The sequence below is a fragment of the Ascidia mentula genome, chromosome 4 (genome assembly GCF_947561715.1).
Source record: "Ascidia mentula chromosome 4, kaAscMent1.1, whole genome shotgun sequence".
NCBI lineage: Eukaryota > Metazoa > Chordata > Ascidiacea > Phlebobranchia > Ascidiidae > Ascidia > Ascidia mentula.
The window spans coordinates 18,571,096-18,594,966 of NC_138569.1; the positions used below are offsets into that span (position 1 = coordinate 18,571,096).

The 23,871-nt window shown below is 44.9% G+C and overlaps 1 protein-coding gene across 2 annotated transcripts; it reads left to right on the plus strand.

Moving 5' to 3' along the window:
- Positions 1–10,492: 10,492 nt before the first annotated feature.
- Positions 10,493–23,807, plus strand: LOC145897383 (uncharacterized). 2 transcript variants are annotated; one of them, XM_082985650.1, is made up of 10 exons: positions 10,493–10,643; positions 12,973–13,138; positions 13,586–13,733; positions 13,832–13,931; positions 18,320–18,549; positions 20,948–21,185; positions 21,448–21,707; positions 22,194–22,494; positions 22,750–23,046; positions 23,233–23,807. In XM_082985650.1, the coding sequence occupies exons 1-10, from the start codon at positions 10,592–10,594 to the stop codon at positions 23,349–23,351; spliced, it is 1,911 nt and encodes a 636-aa protein (XP_082841776.1). In that variant the 5' UTR covers positions 10,493–10,591; the 3' UTR covers positions 23,352–23,807. The 2 variants fall into 2 exon arrangements, with proteins under 2 accessions (XP_082841776.1, XP_082841775.1); XM_082985649.1 differs by lacking the exon at positions 10,493–10,643 and adding an exon at positions 12,537–12,627.
- The last annotated feature ends 64 nt before the right edge of the window (positions 23,808–23,871 follow it).

The window sequence follows — 23,871 nt, forward strand, 5'->3', positions numbered from 1 at the left end:
CTAACTACAATCCTAATATTTGGGAACTTGGGTAAAGCACTTGTGGTTTATGCTCTTTACCTGACGAATAAGTGTAAGCATGTTTTTAATATCTTGCTGAACAGCGGCAAAACGAACCAGACAGTTTTGTTAACGCTGCATTATTAGAACAGATTAATTGCGTATCTAGACCACAAACCACATTTTCCACCATTTCTAATCTCAAAGAGCGGAAAACCGATTTGGCGAGGCGTATTTGGCCAAACCTAACTTGGCCCACGTCTCCTCGGGCATGGAAACTACGTACTGGATCTTTGACGAACGGGTTGTATACCTTACTTTTGTTTCGTACCCCCATTACTTTGTTTCAAAACTCAGTTTTTCACAATACATTCATATCTTGTACAAGTCCTGGAAATGTCTCTTGGTGGCTTAGATTGGAGCCAGATTGTTGCCAATTTCATAGGTCACGTGTGCTGCATGTTGGGCAGGACTCCTGGAGAATAACAAGGCTGTGGCGGTGCTGCTGCACACAGGGCGTGTAACGCGACGCTCTGGACATCAAACGGACGAGCGCAGGGAGCAGATGCGCCTGTTAAGTATGGGCGCAGGGGAGGCTAGACGTAGGGAAGCAAGTGACACGCGGCGAATCCCAACCCGATTTCACGGCAACTGTTCCGGCCCATACGGTACAACCACAACGCAGCATGCGGCCCGAACGGTCGTGGTCCCTTGTCCTCGGGGTTCTTGCTCTTCCCCGGACTCCGTGACGCACAAATTCGTCCCCGCGGCCCAGTTCTGTTTTTCATGCTTCGCTTCGAAACGTCGTGCGTCGGCCTTCTCAACCTCGGTTTGGTTTTCGCTGTGGAAGGAACATGGCATGTCTTTGTCAGGGTAGATGTCCAATTCCTTTCGCTGGCAGTTTCAAGCAAACCAGCTTTATTAACATAATTACCAAACTTATTCTAACATTTTCCTGAACAATTATATTAACTTTTCATAATGATAAAAGCTCTCCTTTCTGGAACAAATAAAACATTGTTTTTTTGTGTGTGTGGGTGCATAGCACAAATTACAAGCATATCGCAGATTACAAGCATATCGCTCGGATTGAAAATAAAAGAAGGCTTCGCAATGGTTCTTGACAACCGTTATTGTACAAAAAAGTCTATCTCTTGTGTATATCATGACGGGTCCACGCGAAACGGGAATGTGTGTTATTTTGTCACCTCCCCTCTGAATAAACACGTTGCCAGACAATGTATTCTTTCTCACGTGGCGATGGAGACTTTGATATTTATCTGGAAGTTTCCTTTGACAGCAACACAACGGCAGATACGCGTCGATTCTCGGTACCTTTCGACAAGGAACACCCGTTGTCTTGCCTGTTGCCAACATCAAATTAGTCACGGCCGACAAGCTTCGGCTTGTGCGGGCGAGTTTTAATTGCGTTTTCGGGGCAGGTTCCAGGTGCGTTGAAGTCGCAACGGATCCCATAATCCCCGCCCGGGATTGATAATCATCATCGCTGCATCAGGCAGTGAAAAATGTGCACCAGGTTTATAAGAATGAGACTTCAAACACAAGGTTTCGCTAAAGCGTGCTATGCGCTTATACACGAATATGGTGGACGGTGCGGGGGCGATAGGTTGTGTTTACGGTCACCAAGTGATAAGCAGGAGGAAGGCATCCATCGGTATTTAATATCGGCCCTACAAATTGTTGAGCCCTAAATACAGGGCATCGAAATCGGATGGAACTATAAGGCCTTGGGCACCGCTGCAGCGCAAAGGCCGCTACGATCTTCTATAACCAAAACAAACAGCCACGCGATGCGCCTTCGTACAGGTGCAACTTCTCGAACATATACCCTGGACCCCGAACTACGTATGAGAAAGTGTCGTGGGCAGCGCTAGAGATGCGATCGGCGCTGGACTGTTGTTGTCACTGGCAACTGCGCGACGGTTAAGAAGAAACGCGCGCTTGTTATGACAGGTGTCAGGGCGTACGAGCGATTTGACGAATGATTGATTACGCGCGGTTACGCCTTGTTACATATTGTCCTTCATCTGGTGGCGGAGGTGACGGAGATCTCGTACTAGGGGTAAAGTGTGATTTGGTCGGGGACTGGAATAATTTTTTTTTATGTAAACATGAAGGTTATATGAATGCAAAAATAAATGTATTTTTTGTTATTAAAATTTATATATTTTTGTTTTTATCGTTTAATGTGCACAGTTTTGAAAGTACGTTCGCCTGTAATTGGAATGAAGATTGTTAAAAAAACAAACAATTTATATTATCAAAAGCATAAAAAACTCAGCGTAGTAAATAGTTATACCCATACGGGTCGTATTAATGAACAATTATCCAATTCCACCTCATTTGTGTTGTTTAAATTTTAGTTAAACCAACTTACGCATGGAGACCGCGTGCGCTTATTCACCAAACCGGATTTCCAAACGGGATGATGGGTTTTAACGAGTTGACCATCGTTCGTTTCGGGGGAAGCGACGCAGATCGATAACATCTTGCACGAATTGGTTGTTTAAATGAGTAACGTTACAGTAACAGTGAACTGACGACCAAGTCCGACTTTTCAATGCGGATGGGGTGTTAAGCGATTTAACTGCATCGAAATCGGACCACCCCAGAGCGATTTGGCAGGTGTGTGTATGTATGTGTCGATCCCTGGCACCGGGTCATACAATTACATCATACACCAAGTCGTGCGTCAATGTTATATACGTTTCATAAGAAAATATACTAGGGTAGTAAACACATTATCGTCAGTGAGGAAACGTGCTTAGTTCGCTTCTTATGTTGAAATAAAGATAGAAAAACGTACAGTAACGTAGATACTAAAAACTGAGTGTTACAATATTGACCTTATTTTATTTTGAAATATTTTCAAGCTGTTCTTTTCGTTGCTTGCATTGAACATTGTTAACGAAAAGAACCACCTTCTTATTGTCACGTTTTATGGGCATTTACTTTTAAGTCATTACAGAAGATTTAAATTACAAGGAATAAAGCATTCGCCAACCATGCACTCACTGAGCATCATAACACCTCCCTTCATCCTCGGTGATTCGCCTATGAGATAAATATAGTTTCGGGCTATAAACCGTTCAAGGCACTTCGATCACACCCCAACCGCGCGCGTTATTGCTATCGCCAACCGCAGGTTTTTACCTTAAAAAGACGGGACTTGTCTTTCAATTTCCTTTTCTGCGAGATCGGATGGTGATCTTGCGTGCGACCAGAATGTTGCACCCGTGCCATAACAAGCTGCACGGATTCGTTAGTGGTTATTCTTGACATTTTTGCAGTAACGTTTTCAACGTTTTCGTGGAAAGCAACTGCTTTACAACAGCACATAATTTAGCGATTTTATGTGCAATCAATATTGTTTGTAACGTTTAAAAGTCCCTTCGCAATATCTGCTTAGCACAACTCAACGAAAACTATGAATTGCTTTCGCATGAATTCAGTGCCACCAACACAAGAGAATAGAAACAGATATGGCTTCCTGCAAATGTCGTTACAAATTAAATTGTTTGAAACGTTTAAGCTATGCGATTGTGAAACTGGAATTTGATACGAAACCTAAACGATTACAAAAATCATTTGACAAACCTTATCACGCAACAAAAAAGTAAATAATAAATGTCTGTCGAATTTGGAATCGCAATTTGACAAACTTTTTTTACCACAAATCCGATGAAAAACCTTCAAATGTTCAACCGAAAAAGGGGCGAAAAAAACACTAATAGCTTCGGGACACCTGAGAGTGTTTGGTAAGTCGCCGCGGGAAAACAAAATGGTGTAATATAACTGCAGGCTTCGTGTCAGGCGACCGTAGATTTCACGCCTCGCACTTCTACGCTAGGTTGAGGCGAAGTAGATTGAACTTTGTAGTTGTCACTATGAAGCCACGCCCCAGGGAAACAGTTTCAATTTTTGATTGAAAAGTACGATAGGATCTGATTTCGTTTGCAGTTCAGTTAGTGATCACTCCGATCCCACGTGTATTGGATCAAAATCAAAATGGCAGGTCTCTGTCAGTTGGAGTTAGCGCCGTAAGTAAGATTTTGGACCGGTCTGAAATGCGTTGAGAGCCACCGTGCTGTCAACTCAAGCTGCGCAGAGTTTTTTCGCGTATATTGCGCAATGGAATTAACATTATTGCGCTGTCGTCGGGACGCGTGTGCCCTACCCAACTCAAAGCGAAGCGAGTGAAAGTTTCACGGTTTAGTTTGAGGGGATTATGCCGGCACCGTTCTTGCTCGTCGCTTGTTTAATAATGTAAAGCCGCGATAGAGGTTACTTTCAAATACAACGGCTTGCGGGTCACCAAGGGTCAAACGGCGGGTGACCAAAGAAGCGTTCTCTGTATCTTGTTACACCGAATCATGTCAGTGGCGACGACTTTATTGGGAAAAGTCAACGAATGGTGCGAGCATTTGACGGTGCGTATTAGAGCCGAAACAGGAATTAGAACAATATTCAGGGCACGAAAATATGGGCCGAGTCACATAAGTATTAAACCCTCTTGCCTCGCTATTGTTTCAAACTACACCCCCTTTTGTTACTTTTTATTACTTCTATTAAAAACAGGTCGTTGTTCCTGCTCATTTCAATAAACCATTTTATTCATCTCGCTTTTGTCAATATTTCCAACGAAATAATTAAACAAAAATTTGCTATGTTTTGGGCCGAAAGTAAACGTTGTTTTTGCTTCATTAGTGCGATTTTTATATTTATTATTTAGTTCAATATTGGCCACATGATACTTTTTTAAATAGATTTCCTGCGGTGTAGAATTTTATGGGTTTCGCAGTTAATTTATTTTTTACTGTTTAAAAAGCTATTCATCAAAATATAATACTTAAAAAATATAATATCAAGTTGCAAGTGACGGATTATGAGCATGAGAGGAGAGTTGAGCGTCCGTCGAGTGGAATTAAATTATTTAATGAATGGCACATGTTTTTAATCCAATCTACGAACTGCTTGACTGTCGTTTAATCACCAATCCTCGCTATTGATTTATGCTCTTCAATTTCTCGCTTCTCTTTCAAAATCGTTTAGCAACCATAGCGGGAGTTTAATGCCGGCTTGTTCGCCACGCCTGTATACCCACAAAGCCCAATTGGCTAATTTGTGCGAGGCATTTTATTGATCCACAGCCGGGGATTGCCGCATTGGCTCCGGAACACAACGACTTTTACGATTCCGTCCGCGTGGGCCACAACCCTGGCACACAGAAATACATTTTGTCGTTGCTGATGGCATGCTTTTCAGTAACTCGTGTTTTCGCGGTCATGAGATGATGTTTGTACTGACGTGTGTTGACATAACCTTGTCGAAGTGCCTTACTTTAGATATGAGTTTATTGACGTGTTGTGGGCTCTCCTTTTAACGGTGAAATGATTACTGACATTGCGAGTCAGAAAAGTTCGCATCGCCTGGAAAAGATTGTTCTCTTCAATTAAAAATTAATTATGTGCGCTACCTGTCTCAGATGCCAGTGAAATTGTTTACCTTTGCCAGTTCTGGCACACAACATTCATCTTGCTTTCTTGCCACAAATCGGTGAGTCGATTATATGTTAAAATGAATTCTCGATGTGCGTTCCATCAAAAATCATGTCAACGTTATTGTCCCGCAATCATACGCACGTCGCGCCTGTCACAACTTACACTAGTTCATGAAATTACGACGAAATCAATTATTGTCATATCCAATTATCACCAACGAGTGTAGAACGACCCTCGCCGTTGAAATTGGCGCAAAGGGTCCGATCCTACTGAATACAGTTCGTATGGCGGTCAGCAGGGTCAAGACAAGTTGATGGGGCCCACGCGCAACGCCCTGGTGGCGACGCTGGCGCCCGGGCGACCCAGATGGGCACTAGGCGACGGCACGGAAACAGATTTGTCATTCGCTTTATTGCGATCGTGCACGCGCGCCCGTTTATTCACGCTCGGTTAAGCTTTATCGCCTCGCGTTAGGAATCAACATCTTCCCCATCTCGTCAGCTGTTAGTCACGAACTCGGGCGGATCGCGCGCTGTGAGACAATCGATCGTCGCTCAATGGCTCGGAAGCACGCGTCACACGGTCGTAATGGTTGTGGAGCTAAGCGGAATTTGCTTCCTGGGCTCGATTTTTTGGGTTTGCGAGCAAGGTGAAAGAAACAAAAGGAACGGCGAACGCGTGTAGCGACGTGGCATTGTTCCACGACCCTCACCGCTTAACGTAAGACAACGGTTTCGAGAGAGAACGCAATCCGACGTCGGTGCCATTGTCCATCGCGCAATAATGGCTGTTTTCTCGAACAGGCAATGCGCTTCGTTTAAGGTAATACGTCCGGCCTAACCGTTGCTTCAACACTCAAATGACTCGAACCAACATCTTAACCTCTGCAAATGACTTTAAGACCTTTAATACTGTGTCATGGTCATTGCTGCAAAAACAGGACTTTTTCCCATGCGTGATATAAGGCCTCCTGGACAAACCAGACAAAAAATAGAGCAAATGCTCTCCTCGTTTTATCGATCGTTTGGAATAATTTTAAACATCGTAAGCGTATTGCACTGTGGGCAACTGAAAGTTGAATGTATCTCGTTGCCACGGCCATTTTACCAAGTTTTTTATCGTCGGTCACACTTTGTTAGCTTGAGATAGAGTGGTTTGTACAATTTTTGATAACCCGCTGTTCGGAGGCGCCTGAACGACTTGTCGGATCCACAGGGTCGAGCGTCCGAGGTCAGGGGTCATCTAGAACACGAGCTAAAAGACACGCTTGATCGGTCAAACGTAAAGCCGTTGAATGGGCGCTTATTCGGCGGGCAAATGTATGAATTCAAACCAAGGCTAGCCGATCTAAATTATGTTTCATGCTGCAAGGGTTAAGTCGTTTTACTTTGCTTTCCCGGGCTTTCTAACGGCTAAATCCTGTAACTCGCAAATTTATTCAGAAAAGCTAGATACACAGAAAAGCACTGTGGAGTAATCCTGTTAAAAGGTTGCTACAATGCTAGCCTGTTTTTCAATACTGTCTTATACTGTCCAGGGTTTATGGTAAAGTACAGGATATGCGTTGTGTTTTGAAACACTTAAAAACACAAATATGACAACACTCGAAATTGGAGGCATTTCATAAATACCTGACCCCGTGCTGTTTTGACTTGTCGCCCTTGCGTGGGCCCTGATGCGGCGTCACAACATTTCTGCGGCGCAAAATTAACACATTTCACTGCTTCATCCGTCGATTGGAGTCCCCTGTTTCAACAAACGACGAAAGAGAATCGCGCGGTGTTTTGAAATTTCTCCGCAGGCCTTGGGCCCGAGGTCTGCATCGGGTCGAGGCGATTCTCAAACCTTCGCCTGACTGTGTGTATTAAGGGCTCAGAAAACAAACATGCCAGAAAGTGAGGTCATTGCTTGTCTGAGGAAGGCTGGAGCGGACCGACAAGGCAAGCATTTCTCATTCGCCTATTAGCCTAAATCGGTTATTTGTCGAAAAAGCAAAAGCAGCCACCTCGGCCGCCATTGCGAGGTATTATATTCGCATTCCCTGCGCATTAGCTCGCAATCTGCGCGCCGGAAAAACAGAATGCGCGAGAAAACGTGATTTCAGCAAGAGAAAATCCCTGGAAGATTGTAACTGCTCACTCAGTTTCCGCTAAAAAAACGCTTTTACCAAACGAGTTAATTTACTTTTAACCTCGCTTTGTAGTCTAACAACAAAATCAAGACAAAATGTCGCAGATTCTATAGCGGCTACCAGTCAGGTAAGCGCTTATTCAGGGTTGATTTTTAGTGCATGTCGTATGACAAATCAGTTTCACCGATCTTTTGCGAGCAAGACTTGTGGCTGCGTACGATGGAGGTTTTAGAGTAAGACCTGCGGTTGGAACTCTTCTACGATAGAGCACGAACTGTAGAGCACGAAACCGCGCTCTAGACGTGAGCCCAAGGATGCCGGTATGATTTTATCGTGTATTTGATCGAGAAAACAAAATTTACGTTGGCCCCTATTTTCGTCATCGCATTTTGAAAGTAAATGTTTTGAAATCGTGCGGCGGCCGTTGTTGTTGCATCTATGTGAAGTGCCCTACCAAGCCAATATTATTCTGGGGCAATTTCCATTATAAATAACGAATTACAACATCAATTACTTAGCTCTTGTGTAAACAACGGTATACAATACTTTTAGAAAAAACACGGCCAATTATAAATTAATATTTTTGTATTAAACTTCAAGGCAAACAATATAACCTATGTAGCTGCAGAAATATTCATTGGCTGACGTTTCGATTGTTTCTACAATCATTTTTTCAATGCAATATAACGAGCACAAGGCGATATTTCATTATATTTTATACAGCAGATATATAGCCTATAATGTTTGTCTCATGATTTACAAAATTTATTCCTGTATCAAACTTCTTCTTTGGGTAGTTAGGTAAATTACCGGAAATTTAAACCACACCCAGGAATTCAAATACAATTTTAAATTCCTTATTTCGCCGCACTCGTTAAAACAAAACTTTCTAATTCACAATTGAGCAAAAACGTCTAATTGATGAGAACTGCTATATACGTAAAGGACCAATTCATCGTTAACGGCCAGGCTGAAGCGGCGTGACAATTGGTAATCATTCGACGTTATTAGCGTGGCGTGGTCTCCATTTTGAGAAGCGACTGTTTCTAAAGATCCCAAAAATCGCTGGCAGCGACGCGGGAAACTTGGTATCGAATAGCGGCCGGGCAGTATGACGTTGGCCGGGAATTAATATTGTCATACTAAGAATTTACGATTTAGGAAAGAACTATATTGGCTTGTTGTTTTATTTTAAGGTTGAGCTTTTAAAGTGGCACCATCGCTCAAAACTTCTTCCATAAAATTATAATTTTGTTGACAATGTTGGAATTGCGTCACAAGGTTGTGCGATATTAAGCAGATTATCGGAAGCATTTAAATATGCCAATATATTGATTTGAGACTCTACTTGAAAATATACGTCCCAAAATAGTGTTAGAGACAGTCAACACGAACGGCGAAATTATATCTAGACCATGTCGCATAACCGACAATTAAAGCCCGATGTTGAATAAACGGCAAGAGATGGCTGAGAGAGCAGAGCGAGCGAAGGGAAAAAGTTCGCCAACAACGGCGCGTCGTCGCTCTTCCTTCTCCGCACTTGAAGCAACAAGGCTTCGGCGTGGCGAAGGCCTTTTTTCTTGGGGTTGGTCACTCCTCTGAGATATTCATCGGAACATCACAGTTAATGCAAAATCACTGTCCTCGCCAGCGGCTCGCAACTAAAGGTCAGCGTAGTCGTCAAAAGTGATCGTTTCAGGGAACGAACATTCTCCTGCAGTTAGAAGCCTATAAGCACAGAGCAGGCAACAGCAATCGCTTAGCGCAGTAACGTTGTTAGTGCGTGGTCGGTGTAATACTACGCAGGTAATCTTTGGGCCTTAGTTTTTTGATGTGGCCGGTAATTTCGTCATCTCGAAATGCGATACGCCTATGCTCGAGTCCTAAACTGGCCTCAGGTACCTCTCGCCATTGCTAGAGAATTTTTGGCAGACGTGTAATTGAACTTACGCTAAACGCGTCGATGTGTTTTGCCAGCGAACACCTGACCTGCTATGCCAGCCAGCAGCTTTAACTGAGGGGTTTGCGAAGAAGTTTAATCCATTTGCCCCTTGACGTGTTTTTTTCTCGCCTCTCAAACTATTATACCAGTGAAACTCGATATTGAAAGCCTTATCGCTAAGCGCCCGTGACCGACGAAGAGTTAGTAAGCGGGCTGTGGCAATTTCTCGGCCCTTTAGCCCATTTGGGCGACAGGTAATAGCGGTCTGTGGCTACCCGCCAAGCATTTTTGCGGCGTCGTTAATCTCGTTCTGCAATTTAGTCTCGCGAGCGGTTTTCCCAACAAAGCAAATCGGAATATTTGCGTTTCTCCTTGCTAGGAATATATGTGTGCGGATGCTCAGATTTGGTATGCCGCGCTTTTAGGGGTCATTGCGAAAGCCCAGCGTCCGGAAGGTTTACGAGAGGTTCCGATTGCCTACGACCCCACGCTGGCGTACAACTTGTCCGCCATTTTGCTCTCCGCGGTTTTACGAGCATCGGGCAATCTACTGACACGGATATATCGACCCCATGCTAACAAATAATAGCTTAAATTTACGCAAGCGCCTGTATTGCTGACAGCCCGCTGGAAAGACCCGTTTTTGGCACCCAGATTGTGGCCTCCAATATTGTGGTTGCATAAATTTATTGTCCGACATTTTGGACAAGGAAGGTGTTTTTCGTACGCGAGTCATATATCACCATTGAAAATTTTTGTTCTGTTATGAACAGTAGTCGGAATGTAATTTAAACTTCTTTTCGGAAGCAAGAGGCTTGGGCAAACCTTTTTCTTGTGAAACAACTTAAAAGCATAACATAACCGTGTATTTTGTAGAACAGAGTGTGTATTTGTAGAACAAAGATTGCGCATTTAAGTCCAATAGTTTTGTGTCTGTTCTGAGCCAGATTCTTTCGGCATATATCAGTTAAAAAGACAAAGAACTGATCGACCTGAATGGAAATGATGCATCCTGCTGCCAACTTCAGACCGACATTTCCTCTTGAAGGTAAGACTTAAGGTTTCTTTTATAGGCTATTAGTTGTTGGACGGAAAACCGTATTCCCTGTATGTGCATATTTTATAGATTTTCGATCGGTTTAACAAACGTCGTTTTCTCGCTTGTGCTCAGATCGATTTGTGTTTATCGTTCAAAATTCGATAAACGAAACACCTTCATTTAGTTGCGATACATAATTGATGTGCGCTAAGCCTCTGCGGTTGCGAGGAGATTTGCAAATTTTCTTATCCTGTTTTTATTTCTCACACTGTAACACCCGGTACAGGGTGACCCACACAAGGCGACAACCGCTGGAAAGCCATTTCTTGTGACTATTCTGCACGGAATGGGTCTGGATAGAAATTAGTGTATTTTGTTCATTGATATCAATGGATTATTGACTGCGCCTGTTATAGCAGAGAATCTTATTTGGAATTTTTTTATGGAATTAAATGAGTTTGTGTAAAAACACACGTTACTTCAAGTTTACCCTAATGTTTTGATTGGTAAATACTATTTTTTGACTAAAATTAGTGTTAAAAATGAAGAAGGAGGACAATTGTATTGGCAACTATTAACCATACTAACCAAGAACTTGTTTTGTTTATTAATTCTTGCAAACCTCGATTGTCTAATTAACTCAAAAAAATATCAAATCTATATTTGCATGGCACTAAATAAGATTCGCGTATAGTAGAGGGTTGTATTAAAATCAGGAAAAATACTTGTTCAAAAACACTTCCAAACATTTCCTGGCAAGGGTTAAGTGCGATAAGAGTCTTGCGTGACAGACCAGTCTACAGGCTAACGCTAATTTAACTTGGAACAAGCCCGAAGGCCAACTTGCAGTTGCCGGGGTCCAGACTTTGTCTAGCGCACAGCTAGAGGTGGCTTGTTTTGTCGGGCAGGTTCCTCAATGCATTTCCCACGCTAGGGAACAGTCACCATAACTACTCTGTATTGTCCCTTCCCATCGCGCGAAACTTTGAATGACCGGGCCATGGTCATTAAACTTCGATTAAATATGTTTTATTGTCGCCGATTTGATAGCGATTGAATAGAGAACCGACCAGGGCCATATAATTGCCGGGCGCTTTGTCATAACGCGGGTGGACACAATGCTGCAACTCCAGACGCACGCGGCCCGCGGTTGGCGATGGTGGGGAGGCACTTGCTCAGCATGGAAACAACTTGACTATGTCGATTCTGGGGCAACGAATACGCAAGTGCGTGGGAAACGTAGTGACCAACACATATACTCCCATTTCACACGGGTGGAATCTTCAGTTTCGCGAATTTTAATGACCTACCCAGTTTTTTTATTCATGCTTATATCACATTCACTGAGAGCAGACATCGGTTTTGGTACCAGTGGTCAACTTGAAAACTGTGGTTGCATTTAAAGTGGTTAAATTGAAATAATTTCGATCCCACAATATCAAGCCCCTATAGTCGCTGTTAGGCGGGAAACATTCCGTTGTAAAATTGTTGCTTCTGCACAAAATCATCGAAAATAACACCATTTGTTGCCTCAGTCACATCGGATGTCTCCAAATCCAGCCTAAGTCCCAATAAATCCGGAGTGCCGCTAAACACAGAAACATGACTAATATAATCGCGACTCGGAGCGACCCCGAACGCGCGCGTCGGCTTCGTCGCCACAAAAATTTGTTTTGTGTCGCACTGGATTATTAACAGAGCTGTTCGGAGCGGCGTTTCACACCCGCCTTCGTACTTTGCTGTCAGCTCTGACAGGTGGCAAAGCAGCAACTCTTCCGATCTTGTAAACATTCCTCGGGATAGTGTTGTCCATTCGTGGCACGCTGCAAAGCCGGTGACGCACGCGGTGGGGTGCGCTCTTCACCTGTGTTTGCTTATGTGTGTCAGGACGAACAACTGGCCGCGCGCGAGAGTCAAGTCGCATTCGCATGAGTAATGGTCTTCCTACTTGGAGCACGCGATTTCATATATTGCAACACGTGGTCAGCTGGCGGTGCGATCTCAGTTTATCGAGTTTCCTTTTTTTTGTTAAAGCGAGCGATCTAAGCTTGTTTTTGTTGCTAGATTGTGTTTACAATTATACCAAACTGCAAACTAGACTGGTTGTAGTGTGCAGATTGTACTGTTTTTTTTGTGTTTAAGTCTACGTCTCGCTTACTCTTATCTGTGACTGACTAATTGATCATTTTATTAATAATGATACCGTTATAATGTGTTGATATACTTTGATAATAACGCTGTAAACAAATCCAATTGTAAAATTTCCAAGATGAATATTGGCCAAAACAGTCACAAATACGCACAAAGACTCTTGCATTAAATATTTTTTTATTGATAGGCCAAGGGCGAGTCAATCAACTCGGGGGAATGTTCATCAACGGTCGTCCTCTTCCAAACCACATCCGGCACAAAATAGTGGAGATGGCTGCACACGGCGTCCGACCCTGCGTCATCAGCCGACAACTCCGTGTCTCCCATGGCTGCGTGAGCAAGATCTTGTGCAGGTGTGTTGCGTTAAAGAACTTTTGCCATCGGTCGGGCGACCATCATCATTACACAATTTGTTTAAAATCTGTATTTGAAATAATCAAGAACTCGAAAAAGTGATGTTTCCATTTTGGTTTTCGATATTCAAACGTTGCTGGAATACTAAAATAATTATATCAAGGCTTGGTCAATTGATATTGAGCGAATCAAATAAGCAAAGCCGTAGTGTCGCGAAGCACGTGGAAAAAATACAATGTTTGTGGCAAATAAAGACTACAAAATTTGAATGTGTGCACAAAATTTTCATGCATTACAAAAAAACATGAGTATTCCCCACTCCTGCAGTCTTGCAAGCCCCGATTTCACAGCAACCGTTGCCCAGTAACCGCTATATGGATACTTCATGCTTTCCACTTGATTGAGTCATCAATTATCCGTCCTAATGCAAAATGACGTACTTGCAGGTACCAAGAGACCGGCTCAATCAAACCTGGGGCCATCGGTGGCAGCAAACCAAAGGTGGCCTCGGTCGACGTGGAAAATAAGATCGAGGAATATAAGAACGAGAACCCAGGGATCTTTAGTTGGGAAATACGCGAGCGGCTCATTAAGGTAACGCGCGTGACATTGCCTTGAAACGCCCTGTGGGGCCCGGGCCTTCGGGGTTCGGTCGAGAAAGGGCGACTTTAACCGTTCCCTTTTATGCACAGGATGGCATATGTGAGAGGAACAGCGTCCCCTCCGTCAGTTCAATTAGCAGGACGCTGCGCGCCAAGGGATGCGACGTGGATAACGAGGCAGAACTATCAGGTAAATAATGCACTGTGTAGTGACGGATTAAAACACCTGGGACGATTGAGTTTTTCACCGGTTGCTTCCGTAAGCCATCAATGCTTAATCTCTGCCCGTCTATTGGGATGTTATATCGAAATGATGAGCTTGGGGTACAACTCCTAGTGCGCCGTTTTGTACCGTTAATAATTTATACTATTCCCGTGTTTTGCCAATCGCTGTCAAGAGCCGAAAAGCGAGCTTTTCCCACTGTGTAGCGCGTCAGTGGTCATACAGGCCAATGGCGGGGCATTTAACAACGCAAATGCACTAGAGCCCGAAGCTTTGACTGACGGCCTCACATTAATTGGCATTGCGACAAATCTGCCGACTCTGGGGGAGAAAAACCACGCGCCCTGGCCAATACTTCTCGCCGCGCACTCGCGTAATGGCGTGGCTTTTTGTCCTGGGTTATTAAGACACAGCCGTGCGCAAGGGAATGACACAGGCGTCCCGCCGACCCGGGGAGGCATCAGGAGGGACGATAATGAACCCGAAGCTTCCCTTGTGCGCTGCGTAATGACTCCCGACAAGAGTTTTTGTGGCCGCGCAATAATCCGACTTTGCCGGGCCGCGCACTCTGCAGCCTTTGCCTTTGTCGAGCAGGCAAGTTTGCTTGATGAAAAGTGACGCGGACGAGTGGCGTTTTTGTGTGTTTGCGATCCCCTCTGCGAGAGAGTTGAAAGGTCGCCCAGCAGATTGTGTCGCCCGCTGTGTGTGTGTGCGAGTGGGTCGCGACGCCTGGCATTCGGAATCCAAAAATACAGAGTGTTAAATAAACATGGGGTAGTTTGTTTGTGTCTTCTTTATTTCCTGGTACCTTTATTGGTTGAATCGCGTATTGTTTCAGTGGGTTTTTCATGTATTAAAATACTGCACACGTTTAGTAACAGCAGGGTACATCTGTTTATCATGTCCTATCTGCACAGGGCTCGTTAGCGTTTGTTAAAACAAGGGTTATTTCTTCCCTTCCAAAGTTATCGAATAATGCAATCAGTTCAAGAAATTCCCACATGTATCCGTTGAAATGTTTGTTGGGGATTTGCTTTTCTTTTGAAGCCTGTGAATAAAACTGTATTTTATCATTTTGTCCTCTAGAATAAATGTTTTAGGTTCTTTGCTTCAGCATTTGCATTCGTAACTATTAACGACTAAAGTTCTTGGAATCCCAGAAAAAAAAAACACGACGGTCTTCGAAGCGCAGTTGAAGTTCATCGTGACATATGGAGGCAGTTTAGGCGGTCGCGATTCTAGCACCAATTTTCCGCCACTGTTCCGCCCCTTCTGGCAGTCGGCGAGGTCAGGGCGCCATAAGCAAGAGTGTGTCGTGTCGCCATTAGCTTGCGCAAATACTGGAGGTCGCGGTGCCAGGTCTCCCGCCGGGGGGTTGCGTGTTGTTGGGGCCGCTCGGGGGCCCGCGTTAATGTGCCCTGATCACGCGTGAACTGTTATAGAGTCGTAGGGCGATTACGGTTCCCGCTTGGCAGATTTGTACCGCTGCGGACCGGAGTTAGCCCACGTTTGGTTGATAGGTTTGCGGTCTGAGGTCGCCCAGTTAATCGAATTTAATTTGTTCGTTGATCATAAAGACTTTTGGCTGCAAATGTATCATGTTACATAATTCCTTGTTTGAGTGTGTAAAGTGTTTGGCCACAATGATGACAACTGTGAAATGCGATCACTTCGATCGATACCAAATCGTCAGCCAATAACAGACCCATTAGGTGCGTGACTTGTCGCTTGTGGGCGCTTTGTGTCTTGCTTTTAAGGCAACTGCTCAGTGTAGATCATAATAAAAAGGGGCTCTTTGTTATGAATATATTGATCGTTTACAAAAATATGCATAATGTTCTCATCTATGACAAATAGATGAAACCAACATCCAAGTACTTTTGTATGTTTAGCGTAACCCATAGCGTCGCCTCTGTGGTTTCACGATGAATTGCGACCTCGCGGCGTATATCGTTTTTGACACAGCCGTTACGAAGAATTAAGCGCAAAAATATTTGTGTTGTAAGCGGATTAAACTCGCCCGGCTTGTCGGCACATAGTTTTCAGTCGGAACCAAATCGTCCTACGGAGATCCGATCTTCTCGCCCGGCAAGTCGGCATGAAAGCGAGACGGCCGACTCGCCGCCTACAAATCGGAAATGGCCGAAGGTGGCGTCCATTCACACGCAATCTAAAGGCGCCGGAACAGGTGCGCAAAGCGCGGAGAACGCGCAAAGGCCCCGCAGGCGTGCGGTCGCCTCGCCATTTTGTTTTCGCCGCTCAGGTGTGAAATACTATTAAATCGGTGGCGATTCTTGCCTGCGCGTTCACACGGCCGCACAGACAGGTTGAAAATTGGTAATTGCGCGTGTCTGGAACCATTGCAAATCAACTGTGCGGTGCGTGACCGATCGAGATTTAACAAAGTCGTTTTAATCGACACCGTTCGTGTGACACCGGGTAACGAAGATGCGGATTTGCGGTAAACAATAATGTTGTAATATGCGCGACTAGGTTTTGTCAGTCGACAAAGGGAAAAGATGAATCGAAGGGCTTTATACGCACTGGGCGTTTTCGGGGTCTTATTCCGGTCAGTTCGCTTCCTTACTTACTAATTTCGGAAGTGGCATCAACTGCTAATCTAACATGTGACATAATTTCAAACCGTCCAAAAACAGCAAACTGTTGCAGCATCTTCAAGCTGGAATAGCTGCGCAATAGGAGCCAGAGTATAAACAAGGGCGAGCTGAGTTGAAACATCAGCGCGAAAGTTGCCGGTAACAAGAGGCATACCGGGGCGCCCCGCTCGTAAATCCGGCTTCAAGGAGGCAAATCGGCTTAACACAGAAACTATGTTTCCCACTTCTTCCTTTTCTTCCGCCGCAAATCCTCTGCTAAGTTATCTGCCGCAGGTGGACTCGACGGGAACTCCCGTAAATCGGTGAACCTCAAAGCACCAAACAGACGACGACAAAGCTTTATATTTTTAACTGTTGTTTGGCATACGCAAGATCCTACACGTGCGCTTGAAATCATTGCTCTTTTTCGCACAGTTATTTACGTGCGAAGATGTTTTGCATATTGGGCGAATTCATACAGTTGGTGTGGACTCGCAAATAACGGCCTGCAATCGCGCGATCTAACATTTTGCTGACTGAAAAGTCTATTTGATTTTATCGTCTCGCGGGCGGAGCAACGCTGTCGGTATGGCCACAAAAAGGGGATTTGCTCGACATGTCGTTTGACGCCCATCGACATGCAAACCCAAGATAAACGGCCTGGGCCAAGCGATTGAATTTGATCATATCATCGCTGATGTTGCTGCGGCGTTTTAGTATCGTGAAAGATGAGACACGGTGAGACACCAAATCATAAAATAGCTAATGTAATCTGTACTTTTTTCTCACAAGCAAAGGCAGCGATCATCAGTTTTTGACGGCAAGTTCAATTTAGCAGACTGACCCACGCTTTCCCGTAAGTTATGCAACTCCTCTTATCAATTAATCATGTCCCAGCACCTCGACGTTCACTGGCTCATCCGCGGTAAACGCACATGGCAGCTGAATTGCAGCCGAACGGGTGCGAAAAAGCCACAGAAGAGCAAGCGCTTCTTCCGCCCTCTGCATACGCTCAAGGCCACAAGGTCGAGGTTAATGTGAAAGTGCGGCTTCCTTCGTAAGAAGCCATGGAGATCGAACACAGAGCACCAAAACCGTACGCGGAACGGTTTGCTCATTAGAGAAACCCGAAGGGCAACTGCTCGGGCTGAATTCTATAGCATCACTCGTCCGTTGGTGGAGGCGCTGCTGCTTGAATTATTCACAGACCCAAGGAAGGCCGGTATTCGTCCCAGAGTTGACTAATAAAGTGTCTCGCACCACAGGCGGGCAAAACAGTGGGCGTGAATGTAACGCGTGATGCGGAGACCTCTTGTTGCACTTGACTTGCGTCGCTGCCCCCGAGCCATGCAATTATCTCAAGCATCGGCGACGTGTAAAGCGCGTTTGTTTGTTGGACTGCGCGATTTTGATCGGCGACTAGAGAGCCCCTAACACATGTCTGGGTGGCAGATACGAGCGCGACCTTTCCAAACGCATCACGCGAACGCAACCAACACAATCAAGTTTGAGTTCGAAATTACGCCAGGGATCCTTTACCTAAAGCCTTACATAGACAATATATACCACGAAAACTAAACAAATCAACAGTTGCACTGATGTTGAACACAGTTGTGTTTCGGACGTCTGCTCAACATGACCAGCATCTTTGCTTTGGCTTTTATAATTCGAGTAGTTTTTTGTACCCTAAACTAAACAAATTTAGAGCCAGGAAAAATGCGGAAACTGTGACTATAACCCGACTTTTTTTACCAACAGCAGCCAACCGCTCGGGATCGTCTGGTGGAGAACACAACGACGGCGAGGGAAGTGAAAGTGAATCAGAACCTGATTTACCACTGAAACGCAAGCAGAGAAGAAGCCGGACGACCTTCAGTGCCGAGCAGTTGGACGAACTTGAGCGATGTTTCGAACGTACTCATTACCCTGATATTTACACGCGCGAAGAACTTGCTCAGCGGACGCGACTAACGGAGGCCAGAGTACAGGTACTTTTTAGGCTTCTTCATGCTTTGTTTAAAATTCGCTGGAAAATCGTAAAGGCAAACGGTTATCTGATAAATCTTGCATTAAATGAGTGTGGCCGCAGAAGAGGTATTTTGCAGTTGCAACTTTATGTTTTTATGTTTGCACATGTTAAAGAGAAAGATTCAAATATTTTGTGACAAAAGTTAAATTGGTTTAAAACTAGGCAAAAGATAAGGTTTCTGCAAGGTAATTTGTTTGACCTATCCAACGCAGGACGCTTATGACATCGTTGTGACGTAATATGGACCGCAATATATGTGTACGTGCAAAAACAAACGTGGCCGCCACCCCAAAAAAATTTGTGTGTAACTTTGAAAATTGCATCTCGGAATAATGCTTGTTGTACAAATTGCTTTGGCGTGGGTTGGGTCAAGTTTTCTTTGCGTAAAGTGTTGTTGTATGGGAAAACAGTGCTCAGTGGTAAACCCGCGCGACTTACAAACATTCTGATCATAATTATAGCTGGAATTTTTAAAATTAATACTTCAATGCAGATGTGGCAATTTCGTCGCAGTTGGCTAAAATTATTTCCTAGCAAGGCAAAATCAAATTAGCTAACATGCAGCAGAAGATCCATCTCGTAATATTAAAGTCGAGTTAAGGATTCGTTGCTAACCCGCTCCGGGTTCTCGCTATTTTTCCCGCAAACGATCCGTCATCGTAAGCGTCGCCAAAACGCGAATAATGTCGCGCGCAATCACAATAAATAAACCGCCCATTTTAGGTCTCGCCGCGTTCTCCGGCCGCCGCAGCAGCCGCAAACGAATCGGTTTGTCGCAGGTAGGGCCTGAACCGCTGAACGGATTCAAAAAAATTGAACGCCCTCCGGCCAAAATAGTCAGTTGTCCACTTCATGCGTCCTGTTTACGTAATTATGTCCACCATCTCGCACCTCATCCATCGCGCTGGACTCGGACCTTTTCGATCGATTAGTGCGACATACGCAGACTTACTGCAGTCCTCAGCAGCTGCTGGAGATGCCAAGTTTACCAAAACAGCGATTATTAGGTCAACGCCGAGGCACGTTTATCGTTAATTAAAACAGTGCGTCCCGCGACAGCCTTGAGGTATTAGCGCTATCCTTCAGGTCGTCGATTTTAGGCCGATGGCATTTGGGCTGCTGACAGTCACCTGGCTCAAACCATAAAGACGTTTCGGGCGATAAAACAAGATCGTGTGGTCTACTGCTAATCCTTCTGTTGGAAATGTTCCAGAGCTCCATGTTTTAAACCAACCCCTTGAGTGAACGGGTTACGCGTGTTATCGCAGACAGGCCGAACAACAAGAACAGTTTAGTGGCCGTGATCCGATATTTCAGTTCAAAGAGCTCGTCTGGCATTCGCAAAAGACAAGCACGAAATCACGTGTTTTGAACTTTTTGATTATTTTCCAAAATTAGCCGAAATTCGCCCTTGTGTTTGGTTTGTTTTTACTAATTTAGTGCCGCCCTTGTTGCGGTTGCAACCGGACACGCCGACAAGGCGCATGCGCCGCCTGTACAAAAGTATGGTAATGGGACAGTGATTAATGAGGCAACTTGGTCTCGATTCGCAGGAATTGCCCACTTTCACAGGCTAATTACACCTGGTTCCGTGTTGATCACTTGTATGTATGCCTGGTTTTCAATCAGGTTTTGGCAACAAACACAACGTTTTCGGCGGCCGCGGTTTTCTCCTTAATGCACTGCGGCTTGGCCTTACGCTGAGAGCGATTACAATCGCAAGAGCAAGCGTGTTTTTGTACGGAACCGACACGACAGTGACGGCCATTGTGAGAATCCGTAGCAGCTTGGCACCTCTGCCAGTGCCCCTACGCCCAGTCCGGTCATTTGTCATGTTTTGGTTTCCCCGATAAATCACCTCAATTTTCCGCCCAACTCTCGGCTTCGATCAGGTTATCGCGCATTAGGGCTCGACTTGACCAGCGATAGTTTTTCCCCAGCGCTTTGAGAAACTTCGAGCGTCTAATATGAAGAAGGCTGTCATTTCATCTAAGCGCAGAGTTTTTGTGCTTGAAACGGCCAGACAAGAATCGGCAACGAGTGGCGCATATCGTGGGTAATGGTTGTCCGCTCGACAGGTGTTTCGGAAGTCGTCCGTCTTCTGCCATTCCGAGGGGTCAAACTAACGCGATAGCGTCTACTGTCAAATGTCATGACGATACGCCTGAAGCCCAGGTGCTCGCGCTATTGAATCCTCCGCAAGTCCGATCGGTGCGCAAATGAAAATTTTCATCAAGCCTCGTGTCAGACTTCAAAACCCTGACCGGCTTGTCGCGATAAGACTCCGTACAGCGCGCGCGTGATTAATACCGCTGTCGATATTCAGCCCGCAACATCGATTGCTTTTCATTATCCAGGTGTGGTTCAGCAACCGCCGCGCGCGCTGGAGGAAGCAAATGGCCGCGCAGCAGCTCCACGGGATATCATCACACCCTCATCCCCACCATATACCATCTCACCTTGCTTATACTCACACAATGCCTGCAGCTGTAGGCATGGGGGCAGCTCCTACTGGACACAACTACATGCTGCAGAGTCCAACATCCCATCATCCTACGCAGGCTGTGCACGATTCATTCGGAAATTCAGCACACGGTAGGTTATCTGCTGTTTCTCAATATACCACTACCCGTTGCATGTGTTCTGTTATTCCAGCGATAGTTCAGCAAATATATTTTTGTAATGCTTCGACTTTTTGTCTTCATATGTCTTCGGAAATCAACATTTTATACCCCATGCACAAATGTAACAATGATATTTCCGGTATGCCTGTAGGAGATATTAATGTTCTGGGTATTTTTTAGATAAAAATCGAGTCGACGCATTTCAATCGCATATTTATTTTTAAATTTTTCAGAACAATCCTTCCATCGCGCACACGGTCCCGTCCTCTCGCCTACAATGACTCATCCTCACCAAACGATGCGATATGATGGCAAGGACCCATTGAATCAGAGCGCGGCAGCAGCCTACAACCTGATGGGGGCATCGGCAGCCGCAGCAGCCGCCGCGGCCCGTTATGGCCAATATCCGTCGGCCGCCGCTGCCAGCGCATTTGGAGATGCCTACTCACTGCATCCTTACCACCATTCCGGGTCGCCGCCAACTAGTGGAATGGTAAGATTGTTTATTTATCGCGCCTCACAACTGGCCGAGCATGCCCTATGGACTTGAGTCAATGTGTAAGCAACTAAATAAACGTGCAGGAATCTCGTGCTTAGTCTGTTTTCCGGGCTTGACATTTGGACTGGAAACAAACAAGCTCTGTTGGTTCTGCGCTGCTGTATTTTGGTGAAATGCCGTCTTTACGTTGAGCTGGCCAAACAAATTTGCATGCTAGTTGGTTGAGCATTACAACAAAGCTTGACTAAATGCAGTATACAGTTTTGATCAACTGTTTTCTATGGTACATTGCGTTTCTATGGCACAATTAAATCAAAACATCTAAGCAGGATTTTCTTGTACGCTTTTTTAGTTTAGCTGTTTGTGTTAATCCCGGGAAATATTGTGTATTACCCTCGTGGTCACTATTACACAATCGATCTTTGAACAAACGTAACATTGGTTACTTTCTTGTGTATACAAACCTCTTCGTACTTGCAGATCTTCGGTTTGTGTCCCGCCTCCTCGTCCAGTTATCTTCCAGCCACCGGTGCCTCGAACAACGCGGAAAGACTCATTTCGTCCAAGTCCTCCCCGGTGGAGGGACTTTCCCCTTCCGAAAACCCATCGCACGGTCACCGCTCCCATTACACGGGAGGCGCAAATGGCATGAGTCAGCAGCACCAAAGCAGAAGCCATCACTCGCAGCATTGCTTCGAGGCATCCGGTGCAAGACAACACGAGCGCAACCCATCTTCCTCCTCTCCTCCATCCTCAATTGGGGAGTCGCACCTAAATTCAGGTATGTTCTGTTCCAACAATCTGGTTAGGACATTAATTTTTGCACTGAAGACAAGCGCAATGTAGGATTGGTCTTGTTTTTATTGTCTTGAGCAATCTTGCTTCATGAAACTCTACCTCTGCTTGTTGCTGTTATGAAACTGTTTAAAGGTTTACTAAGAACATTTGCTCTTGCGGAAAAGTCCTCTTTTTTAAGTAAATGCATCATGGACAATTGGTCATAAATTACTAACGGTTTACGATTTTCTCCATTTAGGTGTCGAACATACTCCACATGCCTTCAATCCCATGCCCAACAGTCGGCGATCTCCTAAACTCCACGCAATGAATTCGTCAGGACCACAGCAGCAGCAGGGGTTGTCTGTGCGCCAGACCTCTGCCGACCATTCAACTTCAGCGTTTGGTGCCCAACCCCAACGTCCCACAGTATCTTCTTCGGCCGACTCGAGCTATGGCGTGGCGCCTTCCTTCTCGTCAGAAACTGGCCAAGGATCTGTTGTACCGACGAGCCAAAATCCGTACGCCGCCTGCCAGTACTCGCCATACGGCCCAAGTGAGTGTCCTTGATATTTTTTTTCTGCGCTGGACAAAGTCACACATAATAGGCGACTGCATTTTTGCGTAACATAATTATTTTTTTCTAAATTTACCAACATCGCCAGCCCTTCTTCTGAGAATCGAATCAAATGAAAATCTACAGTTGAAAATCAAAATTTTAATAAAAATTACTTTCTCGCAGATTCTAACGATTATGGAAACGCTGACATCGCAGCACTCCGAATGAAATCACGGGAACATAGCACAGCTTTGGGTCTTATTCCAGTCGGCGGCGTGCCGAGTATACAGCACGCCTACTGACGTAGCGCCCACTAACGGCTCAACTCGCAGCAAATTTGTTGCCGCGAAGGAGCAGTAAGAGCAACAGGAGTTACGCCAAGAGTGATGTTTTATATTGCCACATGAGAGCGAAACGTAATGAAAATTCCTATCCCTATTATGTGCTGTCTGATACTGCCATGACTATGACTATAGCTGCCTAATATATTGTTTTACAGTAGTACCTATCGCTCGCCAGTCGAATAGCCTCAAACTGCCAAAATTGCAATACAGTTTGCTGTAGAATTCAATAGAAGCTGTCGTGTTATCCTGTCTGTAATTGTTTTAAGTATGAGCAAAGCGCAACATCTTGGTTTCTCTCGGCTTGTCATCTCAGCGACTTAATATATTTATTTGCAGTACTTAGTGCGTTGCCTTTTCCGTCCTCACCTTATCTTGCGTACTAGAATCGATTTTTGTGTAGCCGAAACGTGTGCTGTTCGTTTACCCGTTGTTGCGTGTTTTGTACAGTTGACAATAAAGCTAATGTGTCTGAAACCTC